The sequence below is a fragment of the Centruroides sculpturatus genome, unplaced genomic scaffold, assembly GCF_000671375.1.
Source record: "Centruroides sculpturatus isolate CEXI.00-Female unplaced genomic scaffold, Cexi_2.0 scaffold1189, whole genome shotgun sequence".
NCBI lineage: Eukaryota > Metazoa > Arthropoda > Arachnida > Scorpiones > Buthidae > Centruroides > Centruroides sculpturatus.
Window position 1 is genome coordinate 66,787 of NW_019385304.1, and position 18,983 is coordinate 85,769.

The 18,983-nt window shown below is 30.0% G+C and overlaps 1 protein-coding gene across 2 annotated transcripts in view; it reads left to right on the forward strand.

Annotated features, from left to right (window-relative positions):
- Positions 1–669: 669 nt before the first annotated feature.
- The window catches only part of LOC111637401 (pyruvate dehydrogenase (acetyl-transferring) kinase, mitochondrial-like), a 33,236-nt gene continuing 14,922 nt past the window's right edge, over positions 670–18,983 (forward strand). The window contains exon 1 of one of the 2 annotated variants that reach the window (XM_023382882.1): positions 670–908. In XM_023382882.1, the coding sequence (XP_023238650.1) occupies positions 797–908 (112 nt within the window). In that variant the 5' untranslated portion in view covers positions 670–796. The remainder of the gene's footprint in view (positions 909–18,983) is intronic. The other variant, XM_023382883.1, reaches the window with a different exon arrangement.

The window sequence follows — 18,983 nt, forward strand, 5'->3', positions numbered from 1 at the left end:
TTTTCTTCATAAACAATACATTATTTCAATTATTTACGCAGCGTTTACATCGTACTAGATATTAAAAGTAATTTAGACGTGATTTAAATTATACAGGAATTTGGCGTCCCTTATTACTGCAAATTACTGCGCCATTTTTATATAAGGTACTGGAGTACCCGCGGACACGAAGGACCGTATATGCAATAATATATACATTATATTACATTTTAAAATAGATTTTAAAGCAAACTTCTTCTCTGCCTAAATATTAAAATTAAAATTTTCAAAACTATATAAGTACAGTATTATTACGACTTAGTGTACGTACGCCGCTTATAAAGCCAATTAATTAAAATCTGCATATTAATTTCTTTTATTTGTGTCACGTTTATTACTTCCCAATGACCGAGTTCAATGTTAATATTTTTATTTTTTCTCCATAATCCGATTATTAGTCAATTATTTCAAAATCAGTGACAAATTACGCAATACGAGAGTGCTTACACGTTAAAAAATCGCCAAGTTTGTGAAAATCTGTCTAATTGTTAATCGAATCGAATAAACGCCTGAAAAATCTGATAATAAACCTTAATTATATTTAAATGTATATAAAAAAGCCATTGGATCTGTTTCAAAACAACATAACGAAGCGTGACGAGGATATTAGTTCCGTCGTCAACCGTCAGGATCGCTCGGTGGGAAATTAATTCAAGTGGCGCTCGCCAGGTGTCGGTGCGTCACGATGAATAGTAGTTCTCCCGAATTAACTTTAGATTTAGATTAGTCTGAGGCAATTATCGCGTATCGTCCAGTCATGGCGAATATAAAAAAGTCCGTGAGACTTTTCGGCGATCTTGGGAAGTATTTAGACTTCTATTCGCAGTTTAATCCGTCTCCTCTTTCTATCAAGCAGCTGGCCGATTTCGGTAAGTGGAGATTCGTAAAAAAAAAAAAATCATAAAATAATTTATTTCTAATATTAAAACGTAATTTAAGTGATATTTAAATCTAAAATATAATCTGTTTTTAATTTAAGCAGTTAAAATAATAAATAGCATCTTCCGGGGTTACTCCACATTTTAAAATAGCGAAAATGACGTCACGTGAAAAAACAATTACGAATTCAAATAATATATATATATTTTTAATGGTTATATTATTATTATATTGGAAAATTTCGATGGCGAAAAAATCAATAAAAAGAAAAAAATAAATAAATAAAAATAATAATCCTACACGTGAGATTGTTTTAGATTAGTTCTGTACTTCGGAAAGCAGCCGACCTTGAAACGTTATCTCATTGGCTGTTGGCGGAGGATTGTTGGAGGTGTGCAATGACGTCGACGGTCGACTGGTAACAGGCCGTTGTGTTCTCGTTCTGTGTTTGTTTAGACGTAATTCGCTTGTCCCGTATATTTTTAGAAGAAAAATCTTCGGTTTGTGATAAAAACCTGTTTCGAATTATCGTAAATTATTATACTAATTTCATTAAAAAAAAAAAATGAAAACATACGCGGATATTTGCGCGTGCGCACGATTTTTTTTTTGTGTTTGTGTGTGCGCACGTGCGTATGCGCGCATTCCCCACCCCCTGTCTAACGGAACAGACAACCTACTTTAATGGCGACTCGGGGGATTTTATCTGTTTTATTTTTGCTTTCGACATAAATTACGTCATTTGGTGTGGACTTTAATCTTAATTATCGGTCTCTGTCCGTTCTTGATAAATTTTTCAATAATAAATTTGTAATACGTTTTATAATTTTTGTATTTAAGCGTGAAACTTTATTTTCCTTTTAAAAATAAGGGAAAATAAAAAAAAAAAAAAACCTGTTTGTATTTGGGTTAGTGGAAGTTTATTGTGTTTATGAAAAGTTAAATTATTATAAGGTGTAATTTATAACATGTTTTCCTATGTTGTGTATGATTATGGTGGCATTGTGTGGTTTCTTGATAGTTTAAACCTTTTAAAGATACAAATTAATAAACATAATGCCTGAACTTTGATATGGTTAAAAAGACGTCAGATCCTGATTTAAAATGTTGGTCTAGGTTAAAAGCAAAGCGTTGAGTATATTAGTGAATGCTCTAGCTTAATGCTTCTCAAATTCCGTAATCTGTGGACTATAGTTTGAATAGCACCGGTCCGTGAACAGTTTATTACCGGGCTGTGACAAGATTTCACTTAAAATTTCATAATTTTATGTTACGTCAATAAAACGATTTAAAATGGAATTTTTAAAACGTTATTTTATTGCTTCCATTTTCCTTATTATTAAAACACCTATGCCAGGTAGTGGTGCACCCAGAGGGGTCCAAGGGATCCTGTCACCCCCAAAATGAAATTTTAATTTTGGTAAGGTGGGAATTTTATTGAATTTGCATTAAAAAGTTTTTTTTGTTTGTTTGTTCAATTCTGCTCCCCCAAGATTAAATCTTCGGGGCACCACTGATGCGGGGGGGGAGGACCGGTGATTGAAATTGGGCTGGGAAATTACTTGAAAATAGCCCGTAAACCCATTTTTTTACAAATGATTAGAACCAAAATTTTTTGTTGTATTTCTCTTACAAATTCGGTCAAAATTTTAAGAAGAAAAGAAAATTGCATTTGAACTTCATTCTCAGTTTTATAATTTTGATTTAATTTCACAAAAATACTGGTCCATGATGGATTGGAATGAAAAGAACTGATCTATGAACACACAGTTTGATAAGCAATGATCTAGCCAATATCATAGAATATGTGTAATGGTTGTAATTGGCTAAACTACTGATGTTTATTGTACTTCCTGATAAGTCTCAAGTTTTATTTGTATAGGAACGGTTACTTTCTAGACGAGGATAGACAATTTGTCTAGATGTTTTTCTGCGTTGAAGTTTATACGTGGCTACATATAAAATATTTTGCACACAGTAATAATAAAATTGTATATAATGATTTTCCTTATGGATTTTATCAAATAAAATTTTTAATGTCAATATTTTTTTAATGATTTTACATACTATATTTATCACTTTTTGTTTGTAATAAGTTATTTTGAAATTTTTATGGAATAAAAGAAAAAATAATTACTTTTATTATTTAACTTTAGAATAGTTTAGTAAAGTTTGAAGTAGGTCAAGGTTGAGGATATTATTTGTACTTGCATATTAGTACAGTTTTAAAATTGAAGTTAAACAACAAAAAATATCTTGATTTACAAATAGTATTTATTCTATAACAATAGTATATAAATAGATTTATAAATTTTATATAACAATTGTTTTTCCATAAATATCTTAACTAGTTTTCACATGTCAAAATTTCATAATTGTATTCATTGAGTATATGTCATTTCTTTTCTAAAGGGAAAAGAAATGACATAGGTATATAAATTTCATTATATCTATATAATATTTACTTTAAATATTTATATAACAAATATAATTTAAAAAAAACAAAATTAATATGAAAATTTTTGAAGAGTTTTTATAAATATTGGTATTATTTTTGAATTTTCAAAAGCATTAGTATGCTGATCAATGAATATCTAGTATTGTAAGTCAAGGTTTCCAATTTAAACATCCAGTCCACGCTACTAAAATTTAATTGTATAAAAATGAAACTGGTTTCTATAAATAAACTGGTTGTACAATGTGAACAAACTGGAATTTAATGCAGAGTTTTATCAGATAAAAGTATTGGAAACTTAGTCTGCTGGCAGACAATATAAAATTATCTGACAGCAAAATTAATTAAAAATTATATATTCTTCTATGTCTAGAAAATTAATAACCTTACTCTCAATAAGAAATTGAGTTTATTTAGATCATGGTCATTCAACTTTCACTGAAGCAAATTGACTTATAAGATTATTTTTTGTTACAGTAAATCCTACAGGACTACCCTTCCATTAAAAGAAGTTAAATAGTCAAAAAATTAAAAATACGAAATAACAAAGTTAAAATGTGCAATGCATTAAAATGTGAAAAGTACAAAAAATAAGATATAAAATATATAAATGGTGAAATAGGAGAAAAAATACAAAAATACATTAAGATACAAAGCACATAAACATAGTTAAAGCAGAAAATTTAAAAATCTAAATTACTAAACAAGCAATTATTTATTGTGACATCATCGCAGTTCCAGGCTGCAATTTTTAATCATATTTTTAATTTATTTAATTGGAAATATATATTCACCACCTCAAACTAGTAGTGACTTGCCTCTGTACATAATACTTTTCCTTTAACAATAGTCTTGCCAGTCATCTATATAACACCTTTAGGGGGAAAATTTTTGAATTGAAATAATACAACTTCTGGTTTGTTTTGGAAGTTCTTATATAGTTAATCAGGGTCTTCTGCTCCTAAGGTTTCCATATCTGGTCTCATCTTTCATCTATCTAACTGCATTCTTGAGATTAAGGAAAGACAGACAGACGACATTGGGAATTTATAGGTCTCTACAATCACCATACTTCCTCTCTGTTATTACTTTCCTGGCTGTGATATTCTCTGTTTCAGGATCATTTTGATATATCGAACTCGTGTCACCAGTGACAATATCTCTCTTAGCGATGACTTTGACATACAATCTGTTAACTCCTCTGAAACCACTTAACCAATTTGAGTCATTTTTTTTGCATACAAATAGAATCCATTTTGGTCTAGGTCGTGATTCAACTGGCATTTTAAAATTCAACTTGTCATAGCTCTTGTCACAAGTTGAATTTTAAAATGACAGTATACAAGGTCAAAGTTCATAATGTTAAACTTAAGTTTATGGACGAAGTTGGCACCAGAGCGCATGCTTGTCGGACTTCAATAGATCTTTTTGATAACATTGAAATGCATTGATTATTCGCAAGGTTTTTTTTTATAATAAAACAAATTATTTAAAACCTTGCTGATTTATTTTTTGCAATATATTTAAATATCCCTAGAAACTTTCTAAATTAAAATGTAGGCCAAATTTTAATTTAGAAAGTTTCCAGGGATATTTAAATATATTATGAAATATAAATCAGCAAGGTTTTAAATAATTTGTTTTATTATAAATAAAAAAACCTTGAGAATAATCAACATATTTCAATGTAATCAAACAGATCCATTGAAGTGTGATGAATGGAGCAAGGCGATGGGCAAACCTAATTATTAGTTATTAATGGTGCCATATTATAGTTTGATATAATCTGGCAGATCATTTGGCCTTAATCAAAAATTGTATTATTGTATGTTTAAACTTATAAATTTTAATTGGACAAGAAGTTTCTTTTCTGTAAGTGGCCATGTATTAACCGTGACTTCTTGACATGACACTCGATGTAGAGTGGTACAGTATTGTGCATGTGTCAGAAATTATCTAGAAGTTCAAGGAAACATGCCAAATGCAGTTTTGATGTGCACTCCATGACAAAGCATCAGCCCAAACAATAGCTCAAACATTAGACTTTCTGGACAAAACACTAGACAAATTAGTCTCACCCACCTGGCTTACAGCTGTGACCTATTTTTATTTCTTAAGTCAAGGGGCATCTATGCAGATGCAAATTTAGTAGCAAGAGAGAGGTTGCAAGTGATATAGTTCTCGCAAAGGAAAACCATAAGCATAAGCAAGAAATATCGTTGGTGAGAGTTAATTTCTGGTTCTTGCACATATCTGACAGGGTTTGGTATTTATTGCATCTTGCCACATATTCTTGCTCGCTCGTATCTGCATAGTCGCACCCTTTGAGGGAGAACCTTACCAGTGCTGAAGATGCAGTTACCACTTACAATGTATAGAAGACATCCCAAAAGAGACATTGTGCCAATCCTTCCACAATTAGTTTAGGAGAATGACACTTTGTACAGATGACCATGATGAGTACTTTGAAAAAAAATGTTAAAAAGATGAAGTCAGTTACTCTTAATAAACTGCTCTTTATTTTCACTGTTTTAGTCTCTTGTATAAAGTTTTAATGTAATTGTCTTTTGTAATATTTTTTGTAGTGTATGAATGTATTTAACATAATGTAGATATTATGTTGTATATGTATGTAATGTTAAAGATGCATAATCTACATGTGATTAACTGACCTTATCCTATATTTTGAAATATATCTAGGGATTTTACAACTCATTTGTGAGGTAATAAAAAAGAATTTTGCTTATATTTTGTTTCAATTGTATTAAGTCCTGGAAGCAATTTGTTACACCTTGATAGTTATTTCAACACTTCCTGTCTTAGTAACTAATTTGCATAATTACAGACGGACATGAAATTATTATTCTAGTTTATACATCAATAAAATTAGAATTACATAAAATAAAATATTTTTCAATTTAATGAAAATAATAATTACTTACAAAAAAAAACAGTTTTGTAATTCAAAAAGTAAAATTTTGCATAAATCATTAGTTCTGTATTAAAAACAAATGCTGGTATGTTTTATATGATTGTGCTGATCATTTGTGAGTGATGGTTTATACACTGTTTTAAATTATTAAATGCTGATTAAATTATACTGACTAATATTAGCTTCTAGATTTTTTGCAATTAAACAGTTTTCCCAATATTAATTATAAATATAAACAATTAGCTTAACGAAATTTTGATTTTTTTTTTTTTTTTTTAATGCTGATTCTAGGTGTTAATTAATCAAATCGACAATACAATAAACATGTACTATCTTAAGAATTTCAGATTTCATATTGAATAGCAATATCAATTTTTATAAGAAATGATACGATGGGAGGGTTAAAACTCTAAGAATTTAGTTGTTAGTAGCTGTTGAATAAGATTGGAAATTCAGATGAATAAAGTAGTTGTAATTTGATTTATATGAGAATTTTTCTACATGATAATATAAATGCTCTGTTTTTTTCTTTACAATGATATTTTAAGAAATATATGACTTAAACAAGACTGATGATCAGCTGCTTCTATCAAACATTTTAGAATTTTTATTTGAGATGATTTACATTTCAATATTAGCTTCATCAATATTGCTATTTTGGTGATGGTGAGAAATTGTGATAGACTCTAAGTAACTACAGTGAATGTAAAATATTCACACTGTATACATAGTATACTTATATGCAATAAAAACTACATAACTTCTCTTTGCAAAGTAATGTTTATGTGGTGGCTAAGTATGATCTATACTTCAGTGGAATATTTTGAGTTGCAGTTATTAAAATTTACTGTTACACATTTCCAAGATAATAAAACAAACAATATTAGGTCAATATTTGTGCACAAAGTATTTGTACACATTAAATCAGTGGTTCCCAAAGTGCATGCTGCGGTGCCCTAGGGTACTGCGGCTTCCTCACAGAGGCGCCACAAAATGTTATAAAATTTTTATAATTTTACTTAATTTTAAAAATATTGGCTATTTTACTATTTCACAAATTGTACTTGTTAGAATTTGATATAGGGCACTTNTTCATCCTGAAGAGGGCCTCTAAAAGACGGCCGAAAACGTTTGAGCATTAAAATTTTCTGTTCATTCAGTGCTGGAATTAACATTTAGGTGTTAATTGTTGTGTTTATTACATATATAAGTTCCAGTTTACTTGTGCTATAATAGTTTTTGTCTGAAAGTTTATCCATTTCAATATGCTCAAATGCACATAGTTTCTTTGATTTTCCTATGAGACCAAGCTTTAATTTGTGCTCACCTGTTGCATTACTGCATGCTAGGATTGTTACCTTCTCCTTGCTCCTTTTAAAACCTGGGGCTGACTGTTCTTCCTTGAAAGCAAGACTTTTTGCTGGTAACAGTTTATAATTTAACTCTGTTTCATCACAATTGTACAATTGCTCTCCAGTCAACCCGTCAGCTTCGATAAATTTCTGAAAGTTTTCCTTAAATTGAGACATACCCTCTGTGCCCCCAGATAGTTTTCCCCCACAAATAATAAGCTGCCAGACTCCATAGCATTTCTTTCAGCGATCAAGCCAGCCAGTGCTTGCGACAAATTTAGGATTGTTGTCTTTTTTAAATTCTTCAAAAAATTTCAAGGCTTTCTCTTGCAAGATTGGCCCACTAATTGGCATGCCCTTCTCTCATTTGGTGAAACCAAATGTAAAGTGCTTCACTTACCTCATTAAAGTCATTTTCCTTCATACTTTTCCTTTCTTTCAATGTTTCTGTACACATTCTGTTAACACACAATGACTCGATTTCCATCTGTTTCTTCTTTCAGTCTCCAATCATACTTTTGCCGACACCCAAGTCCTTAGCCACTGCACTGACACTTTCTCCCTTATCCAGTCTCTTTAATGCCCGCAACTTTTGCTCCATAGACAAGTTCATTTGTTTTCTTTTAATGGAAGATACCATTGCAGAGTAGTATCCAGCACCCACAAACTTTGAAGCAGCTCTGAACAATACAGTATGCACAGTCACTCACATCGAGCTGTGCAACAGGGTTAAGAAATCAACTAACCCTGGCAAAGGCTGTGGGTAGACTGAACAGCTGAGCACACACCGGCACCAGACACGTGGTGGAGTAGGGGCAGTGTGACGTGTGACAAAGGAATGCGAGACCTTGAACAGGTCTGCATGCAGTGTTTTTTCGCCCTGCCAGGGTGTGGCCGAGTTATCCAGACTGCCGGATTATCAAGTGCCGAGTTTTCAGGACTCTACTGTACCATGAAATTGTCATTTGAATAGTATTAATTAAATGTTTTATGTAACAAACTAACAAAAAGTATAATTTAAAAATTTTTAGAATAGTTACTTTGGTTAATTTCATATTAAAGTTTGTCTTTAGATTCTTGAATAGAATGCTTTAATGAAGTGGTTTCCAAAGTGTGTGCTGTGGCTCCCTCACAGGGACACCATGAAATGTTATAAAATTTTTATAATTTTACTTAATTTTAAAAATATTGGCTATTTTACTATTTCACAAATTGTACTTGTTAGAATTTGATATAGGGCACTTGGGAAAATCTGGATTTAGCAAGGGTGCTGGGAATCAAAGAAGTTTAGGAACCACTGCATTAAACACTTGTAAGAGTGTGCATGATCAACCACATATAGCATTACTAGGATGTCATAAGGTGTTACCTCATAGGAAGTTATAAAGATGAGTTGCATAGGAAAAGAACCAACTCTGGAAGAATGAAAAAAAATAGTCCTGCATAGTGAGTGTAAATCAGTGGTGTGCAAACCGTGGGTTGCAACCCCTCTGAGGGTTGCAAGAAAATTTTTTGGGGTTGCCAAATTCAAAGAAATGTATTTGACAATAAAAAATATAAGGCTTTTCTTCAACAAGCATCAGGTACCAGTAAAATAGTGAAATGAAATTACAGTGGAACCTCTGTATATGACCTTAATCCGTTCTTGATGTTTGGACTTACACCGAATAGGACGTATACCAAACCAACCATTCCCATAAGAAGTAATGTAAAAATGATTAATCTGTTCTCATGTAAAAAATGGCTGGCTTTAAACACCTCACTTTCCTGGCTAGTTCCTGCTTGATTTTTCACGAGATCAGCATGCATCTTTTTAGCTTTCTCGCAAATAATTGCTTCTGATACACTGTCGCCAGCACACTGTTTTTCAGTTATCCAAAGCAAAAGCAATTTCTCAACATGATCTAATGTATTCGATCTCTGTTTAGAAATTGATTTAACCCCTTTTGCAATGTTAGCAAATTTAATATCTTTATTTTTCACGATTGTCGATAGCGTCATTCTCGGAATAAGGTATGCAACAGTTAAATCTTGAACACTCATGCCACTTTCATATTTCCCAACATTCTCTTTTTTTCAGTTCCATTGTGATTCTAGTCATTTTTTTAGTTTTCTATTGCTTTTCATTTGCCTTTTTGCAATTCATGATTAATAAAAATAATAAAATTTTGCTTACAAATTAAAATTGGAAGAAATTTAACAAAGTTATAAACTGTGGCACTGCAAACGTCTAGTCTGGTCTAATACACCAATAGTGCTACTTGTTCATAGATGGTGCGTATAATTGAATTAAGTCGTATACCAAGCAAAATTTGTTTCATCCAAACAGGACATATTCCGAATTGGATGTATTCTAAAGCAGACTTATACCGAGGTATCACTGCATATTATTTATAAAAATAGAACTATATTCTTTTACAAAAGCAATTGTCTGTATTACTGTAGTACTTAATATCTATACTTCAGCAACTGGCAGGCAAATAGACATAATGATACTGATAACATTGCAGCAATTATGTGTTTTATTTAGACCTCTAATAAGGCAGAAACATAAGTGCAAATCCTAGAAAGAATTTCACTTTAACTATGTTAACGATTAAAAAAATATCTACTGTCTATCCAGTGGTCGCAGCAAAATTTTACACAAAATGGGGAGTACACTTACATCATCATATAGAAGGGAAATTTGCCCATTAGTGTTTAGATGAGGGGGACTTCCCAACAATTATATCCTCATGCAGGACAACGATCCAATGAATACAGCTTGGAACATGCAAATACGGTTATTGTGCAACACCCCAATAATCTCAAAACACCACTACAAATTACTGACGTTAATGAAATATTTTGCTTATAAAAGTAACAAATTTAATTTTTGTTGATATTTAAATAATTTTAAATAAAGATATACATTTCCTAAATATATTTGAAATTATTATTTATTTCTTTCCTTTAGGGAGATGCACACAGATAACAAAACTAAGGTGACATCAAACATCAGTGACTGCTGCCACTGATCACCACTTTGGCCTTGACAATTAAAATGGGTGTTCAGTTAAACTTGTTGACGTTCAATGTTTCCTTAATTTTGCCATCTGTATTCTTCTATGTTCATTTGGTCATAAACCTGCATATAACATATAATTCAAAGAAAGATCAATATTTCTTTTGTCTCCTTTAATTACAAGTATCTTATATTTAAAAACATTAAAATATATCCACAATGAACTTTTCAAAACTAGGAATAAAGATTTTTTATTTCAAGCAAATGTTTTTGGCCTTATTTACTGGCTGTCATCAGACTGTTTAGAAATGTTTGCTTGATTTAAAAATCTTTGTTGCTGGTTTTAAAGGTTTGTTGTGGATATGTTGATACTGTACTTAACCAGTTTGTAACCAGTTTACACTAAAATATATTTATAAATACCGGAAACTTCAGTATTGAAAATATTTTAAAATACATAATTGAATTTATAAACAGTATTTGTCGCGTTTAAAACTTCAAACATTGGAATTGATTGAAATTGTTCACAATATTTGGCATTGTAAATTTGTATAAGGGAGAAAAACCAATAAACTTGATTGCATATTTGTTGTTTTTTTTTGTAAATTATTCACAATATTAAATGTTTGTTTAATAATACACAATATATATTATGGTTTTTGCAATGATAGTTTGATGATATGTAGTGTTTATAAACAATAATTCGTAAGGTTATAGTACAGCTTCGTATTATTAATAGAGAAGGTCACTTGAAAAAGATAAATATACCATTTTGAATAAGAATTATTTAAGAGAGAGATTTCTGTGTATTGATTCCTCACATCAATAAGAACTATAACAGAATTAGGGGATAAAGTATCCTAATTGATATGAATAATTATACCATAACTTTTTTTAATAATAATACTTAGAAATCACTGTCTTTACAATACATTATACTGTTTCAGTTTAGAATAAAAATTTTTTTAAATAAAATTATTTCTACTGACGTTATGCAGATATCTCTTAACATGGTTAATTAATCCCTCGATGCTACCGTGTATATCAAAATCACACGAATCAAATATGGTATCTATATGATAAGTACGACAGCTGATAAAGCCGCATTAATTAAAACTTCTGCTGCAAATATAAACGGATTGCTGCAATTAGTTTTGCATGTTAATTGAATCCCATGTTAAGTAAAGAATACCTTTAATAGGTTCACCTGAACATGAAATAGATTTTTGAATTGTTAGAGAGAATTGGAAGATTGTTTGAGAGAATGGATCACACAGGAACACACAACAAAAATAGATATGCTCCAGAATTAATAAAGCCTGTATATCTGTGTTGTGTGATTTGTACTCTGAAGCAATTTTATGCTTACTCCTAACAATTAAAACAAGAACAAGATGCGATCAAGTAAAGATTTTTGAATGTTTTAAATAATAAGAGGGGGGAAAAGAGAGATTGAAATGCATTATCTACATTAAGAATTAATATTTATTTTTATTTTCAAAGTTAACTTAGTTGAAAGCATTCAATTAACTTGACTTAAAGTTATTTAAAAGTAAAGTAATGAATATATAAAATTGCCTACAATTGAACAATGTTTAAAGAACAAAAATTACTTGGACTTTATTTCAAAAAACATTAAAAACTTTATACAGCAATTTAAAAGATTAGATTTCTCTTTATATATAAATAAAATGCTTTATTTACTACTCTGCAGTGTATATATTGCAATTATTAAAATAATAGTAAAGGAGGTCAAGAAAAATAAGATTAATGCCATCAAACAGAGATAAGTTTCTATATTTAAACATTTATCTGTATACAATATTTGAACTCATAAAATTACATGTTATTTTGAAAAGGATAAAGTACAACGATTAGAATAACATATATTATAAGTAATAAAAAAAAAACGCATTAAAATATTACTATTAGTTTGATTAAAATTCTAATGTAAACTTATGTTAAAGATATTATTTATATAATAACTTATGAACTTATTTTAATAAATAGAAAATTTGAAAATATAAAGGTACGAGATTCATCATTATATAATGGATATAACTTACTTCCATTGTTTTTAATAATTTTCTTTATTGTAAATATCCTCCTTGGAGAGTTTGTAACATCCTCCATCTGAATGAAGTTTATCTTGCAACTGTAAAGAATCCTCTGGAATTGATTGGATTGTTTTGTTGACAATCAGCTGGTTGCTATGCTTTCTTTTTATGTACAAAATTTTATTTAAAAAAAACTATATATTTTATATTTGTCATATGAAGCAAATTTTGAAAAATAAAGCTTAAAAGATTTTCTTTTAATAATTTTTAAATTGTAAATTAGTCAATTATAACCAAAGCAACTGAATTAAACTCAATAGACTTGTAAATACAGTATATTAAGTTTTAATAAGGAATTTGCTGCAGGTCTTACTGATGATTTCTTCCCTAATTTCTATTTTCTAAAACTATCCAATTTATACATTTGTTTGGTGCTTTCTAATAGCTTAAATGATAGGCTGTAAGTAATGAAGTCATTACTTAGTAAATTATGTAATTTAGTATGTAAGTTAGATATGATTTCTATAACTTAGAAATCAAAACTATACAAAAATATATACCATATTATCTTTATATGTAAACTCTAACAGCTATTTATAGAAGTGGAAGAAAATAACTGTAATCCATATAGAAAGAAAACATGAAAAAATTAGAGTAGGATAGTAATTTGATTGTAAAAATTAAATACAAAACTCAAAAAAGATTAAAACTATTTTTCTATTTGAATAAATTTAGTAATGTTTGTTTATCTTGCTTTTTATTTGAATTAAAATAAAGTTTTTTTTTTTATATTTTAGAACTTTTTATTTTCGAATAAGTTGTTATGCCTTTCTGATATACCGATGATAAAAATCAGCAGAAAACATCAAGAAATAACTGCTGATAAGCAAATTTAGTTGATTTTTTTTTTTGTAACTGAAAAATTTACAATACTTTAAACTCTGAAACATTAAATCATTTTTTTTTTTTCTATCAATTTTTGTGAAGATGTTTGCAGTTAAGCTGTTTTTATAAAAGAACAAAACAAAAGAGTTAAAGGAAAGTATTTACATTTGTGGATTTAATTTTATCAAGATCGTGAAATTTTTAATATACTGTGTTTTCTGTAATAATTACACCCGTATTCTAATAATCACCCACATAAATATTCTTGTAATAATTGCTGACTAACTTGTATCGTGAAGTAAACCGCATATGTTGTCCTTAATACTGGTTTGTTAGCTGTATTAGATATTATCAAACAATAGATTACTAATACAATATTTCCCAATATTGAAATCAGAAAAATAAATATTGTTATTGATATTTGATACTACCAATTTTGGGAATTATAGAAGTTTACAAAATTAATTAAAGGTAATTCAAGTACTTTTTATATGTTTGTCATGGTATTCTGATTTAACTAGTTTAATCAAAACACTAACACCTAAATGCTAATTTCGGCATATAATCTTTAAAAATTGAATGTTTAAAAAATTGAACATAGCTATGTTCGAAAGCTAAGGCTTTTCAAACGATAGAACTGTTTTTTTTTTTCTTGTGTTTTTGCATTCTTTCCTGAAGAGGACCTCTGAAAGACGGCCGTAAACGTTCGTAACATTAAAGATTATATTCTGGAATTAGCATTTAGGTGTTAGTGTTTTGATTAGTATACAGTTCCAGTTTGTTTGTAAGTTTTTTTATGTATGATTTAACTAGTTTACATTTTGTTTTGGAATCATGCTTTTATCACCACCTTACAATGTTAAATTTTTTCTACTCAAATAATCCACTAAAAATTTGGATTAAGTCAAACAAATGTGAATTGTTTTGAGGATCTTGCACTTTTGGGAATTGTATTTTATTTTTGTTTTTACTCACGATATTTTTATATTTTACTGTATTTATTTAATATATTTATGCTCCTGTGCATACGACTTGCAACATAAATTTGTATTTTAATTTAAAATTTGCATTCTTTTTTATTTATGTTCAATTCTAGAACCTAAAGATGGCCATTATACATGGTCAAAATGTTTTGTTCTGTTAAGAGTTTTATTTATTATTATTATTTTTTAAATATATATTTCAAAGTTTGTCAAAACAAACAACTGTTCCATATTTTAAAAATATAAACAATCTTAACCATTAGCAGATTTAAAGTTGTTTAAAACCAAAGGAAAAAACAAAGGCTAGAATAGCATTGATTAAAGGAATTAACTATCTAAACAAACTGCTTAGTTGAAGTACTAGAGATGGGAAAAATAAATATGCAAATGGTTTAGTCAATCCACCATCTTCGGGCATCACAAAAAAGAGCAATTTGACAGTGTTGCTATGGATACAGAGCATAGAGGTAGAAACATATTAGTTATTTGCAGTGATAAATACTTTTACAAAACATATACAGGTAAGATGTTTAAAAGAGATCACTCTGAAAGCATTTTGTATTCCTGGAATACAAAATGCTTTATACTTTAATATTTGATAGACAATATAATTGTTACTTAAGTGTTTTTATAGGAAATATCACATTTTAATATCGAGAAATGAGTGATTTATACATTGCAAGAGTATCTACAAATTTAGTAATATATAATAATAAGTATTATAATTATATGTTAATAATAATAATAAGTATTATTATATATTCTATTACATTATCATCAGTCCCGATATTGAGAATATGCTACAAAACATTGATCAATCATTTATGAAATTAAAAAACAATTATTAACAATAAATTCTATTGAATTTTTATGCATTAAACTCAGTTGCTCTAACCATCTCCAGAAAAAAAAAAATAGTTTTAGCAGTTGACAAATATTAATCTCTAAATATTCATTGAACTTTCCATTTTTATACTCATATTTTTGTAGTTTTTATATTTATATAAATTATTTTAATTCTATTTTTTTAATATATATTATTGTTAGTGTGAAAAATATATGGTGTTTCTTTGATGAGATGTTTATGCACTCAATTAGATCCACAGGTTTAAATTACTCCCACAGACTTGAATAAATTCACATCCCAATCTCATTTAAAAAGATAAAACACACAGTACTTGAATAAACCCACATCAAGTTTATTCAAATCACATTTTCTAAGTTATGGATTATTGTAAATAACCTATTAAAAATTATAATTCTGTACATTATTGTCAGTTAATTTTACTGTTTAAATGAAAACCAAAACATTAATTCTAAATGACCTTTCCGTAGCCATTCATGTCAACGCATACAAAAACTAAATGCAGATTCAAATATCTCCCTACTCCAAATGGTTTTAAAATACTCAGTGTGTTGTGATTTGAGTGTCTTGTATTTTATTGTTTTGTTAAATTATATGAAAACTTTCTTGAATTGCTCCTTTAAGAATAATTCACACACAACTAGAACTAACAAAATAGGTTCATATTTATAATTCAAATATGAGGGGCATGTCAAATGTTGTTTTTTACACTAATTTATTACTGCACTGTAGAAATCATGAAACAAAATTAATCTATAGTCGTTCAATATAGTCTCCCTGCTTGTCATTAGTGGCCTACCACCTCCTGGGCCCTTAGTCTCGAGTGCTTCGTGTTACAACTCCTAACGTGTTGAAGGTGTCACACGGTACCATCTCGCGCTCTGACGTCAAATTGGTAGTCTCAAGTTATAACTCGCGTTGCTTTCCCATCTCACCATGAGTTGAGCGTGTGAGATCTCTACATGAAAATGAAAATGGCTGACGGATATGCTATTCTGATTGCAATCAAAGCATTAGAAAGAGCCGAAAGAATTGTTTAAGAAGGCAATAAATTTCTCAACCACAAGTAGATGCCATCTCTTTGTGTCATGTCAACACTAATAAAAAAATTTTAATTCATAATTGATAAAATTATACAGCAAACTTTTCCAAAAATAGAAAAGTATATAATTCATCAAAAAAGAGAATTAAAATGATAGTAATTATATGTATAAATTATTTAAAGCATAGACACTATATTAAGATTATTTATTAATCAGAAGTGTTAAGTTAAGTGTTAATGTAACCAAATGAGTATGACATATTTCTGTTTGCTTTTCGAATTGGCTTGATGGGTCTAACTTTAGACTACTAATTATGTAAGTCATAGTAACATGAGTAAGTTCAATTACGTCAATTCGAATACAACACGAAAAACTCTAGACTAAGGGCACTGGGTGAATCTGCAATTCTCATGAGCTGACTGTCTTTGTTGAGTTGTTGCATGTGTCTCATAGTTTCTTGTGAAAGCTTATTGTGTAAGTGTTCCATCATAATGCAATGAATGGATTTTCCTGAAATTCTAGTAGCTGCGAAATCTCAATGTCCTGCGATGATCCTCCTCAATAACAGTGATGATCTGAAACATTGACATTTCATCTGTTGCCAACTTTGGCCTCTCTGCTTTTGAGTTGTTTTCAATGCTTGTGGTGGCACCTTAATCGGTATACTCATCAAAACCATGCAGAAACTCGCTTCACTCTGAATCTTTATGAAGGACTGCCAGTTGTCACAAGTGACTGTACCCAATAGAGTTGACTCTACTACTTGGACAATTTTTTCAATTGGAAAAGAGCACCAATGGGAACAAACTAGTGTGAATCCTATGTAAACTGACCAACTACTGAATTTCAGCAGCTGGTCCTAATTTCATCAGTCATTGTGTGATGCATTCTCAAACTGTTATGGTAATATTTGAAGGATCCTAAAATGTGAACAAGGGAGATTTTCCAGACTAAATATTTAACGTACAAAATGATATAATACAATATCACTTCACGCCAACGTTTACTATATGATTATAACACTTACGTGTTGTGGCATTACAGGAGTGGAGTCTTGGAGAATGAACTCGTCCGCTAGTACTTTCAGTAGTATATAACTACCGTCTTCAGGCGGTCTATCGAATACAACAGATTAAGATTTTTGAACTCTAACCGATGGTTTCACAAATTTCAAATTTTCGAAATTATCGAACAATATTTCCGACTGAAGATGGTAGTTATATACTACTGAAAGTACTAGCGGACGAGTTCATTCTCCAAGACTCCACTCCTGTAACGCCACAAGATGTAAGTGTTATAATCATATAACATAGAAAAATTTATTATTTCGGATATCTTTCACATAATTTCTTCCATGATTCATTTGAATATACAAAAAATCCAGCAAGATGTTGCTTAACTTTCTCATTTGCTAGTGCCAAAAAAGAACAACAGTAAGAAATCATTGAATTTTTGCAACTTAGGTTATAAAGATAATTCAGTGTCATCAGGTTCCGGACAATCTAAAGTATTAGATGTCACTTAGCTTCAGGTGATATACCGACAATTTGATCCCCGGGACCTAATCAATGAATCAAAAAAAGCCAAATGGAAAAAGGTTTGAAACAAAGCTTGTATCAAATGCCAAAGTGAATATATCTCTTGGACCTCTTTTTATTGTTGTGTATATGCGTAAAGATAAACTTTAAGAATCTAGAACAATGAGTAATCTTTCCTGGCTGTGAGCGGTAAGTGAATTCATAGGCTTCAGCAGACTGTATGGATTTTTCTTATGGCCTGCTGAGTACTAGAGTAGATTTAGTGTACTAAAAGTACATGTATATAATGACTAAAATCAAAATTCAGGAATATGACTAAAATAATGTTACTGAGTACCAGCATACTCCATAACCTTGCATAAGGAAAACAGGAAAAGAAAATTGTTGCCAAAGCCCCAGGGGTTGCATATCAGGACTTCACGGGCCATGAGTTTCTCGTGTCTGATTTAGAAGGAACTGTCGACAGGTAAACTTCATAAAGGTGTCTCACTCTATGGGACACAATCAAAAACATAAACATTTTGCCAGCTAAAATTTTAATGTAACTAGAAATTGTTTTGCTTATTATTTAAATTATTCTGTGGTGTATACAGTGTAGACAAGTCATCCTTCATTCAGACTCTCTCTTATTAAATGTATATGGCAAATCTTTACCCGAAAATCTACAAAAATACAGGGTGGGAAAAAAGTCACTTAACACCCCAGCTACAGAATATAGAATGTACTCAGTTAATTTGCTCATGTCAGGAACACATTAGACAAAGGGGGAAACAATTGATGTGTGTTACAAGCATGGCTGCCATCTTGAATGCAACTGTGAAACTGTAAATGGGAAGGAAGTTGTGTGACACATGATTTAGAGTTCAGAATTTCACGAGGAATTGATTGCCAAAAGATTTTATTGACCTATCTCAAACAGCGTTATGCACGTTACACGATGCTTTCAATGTA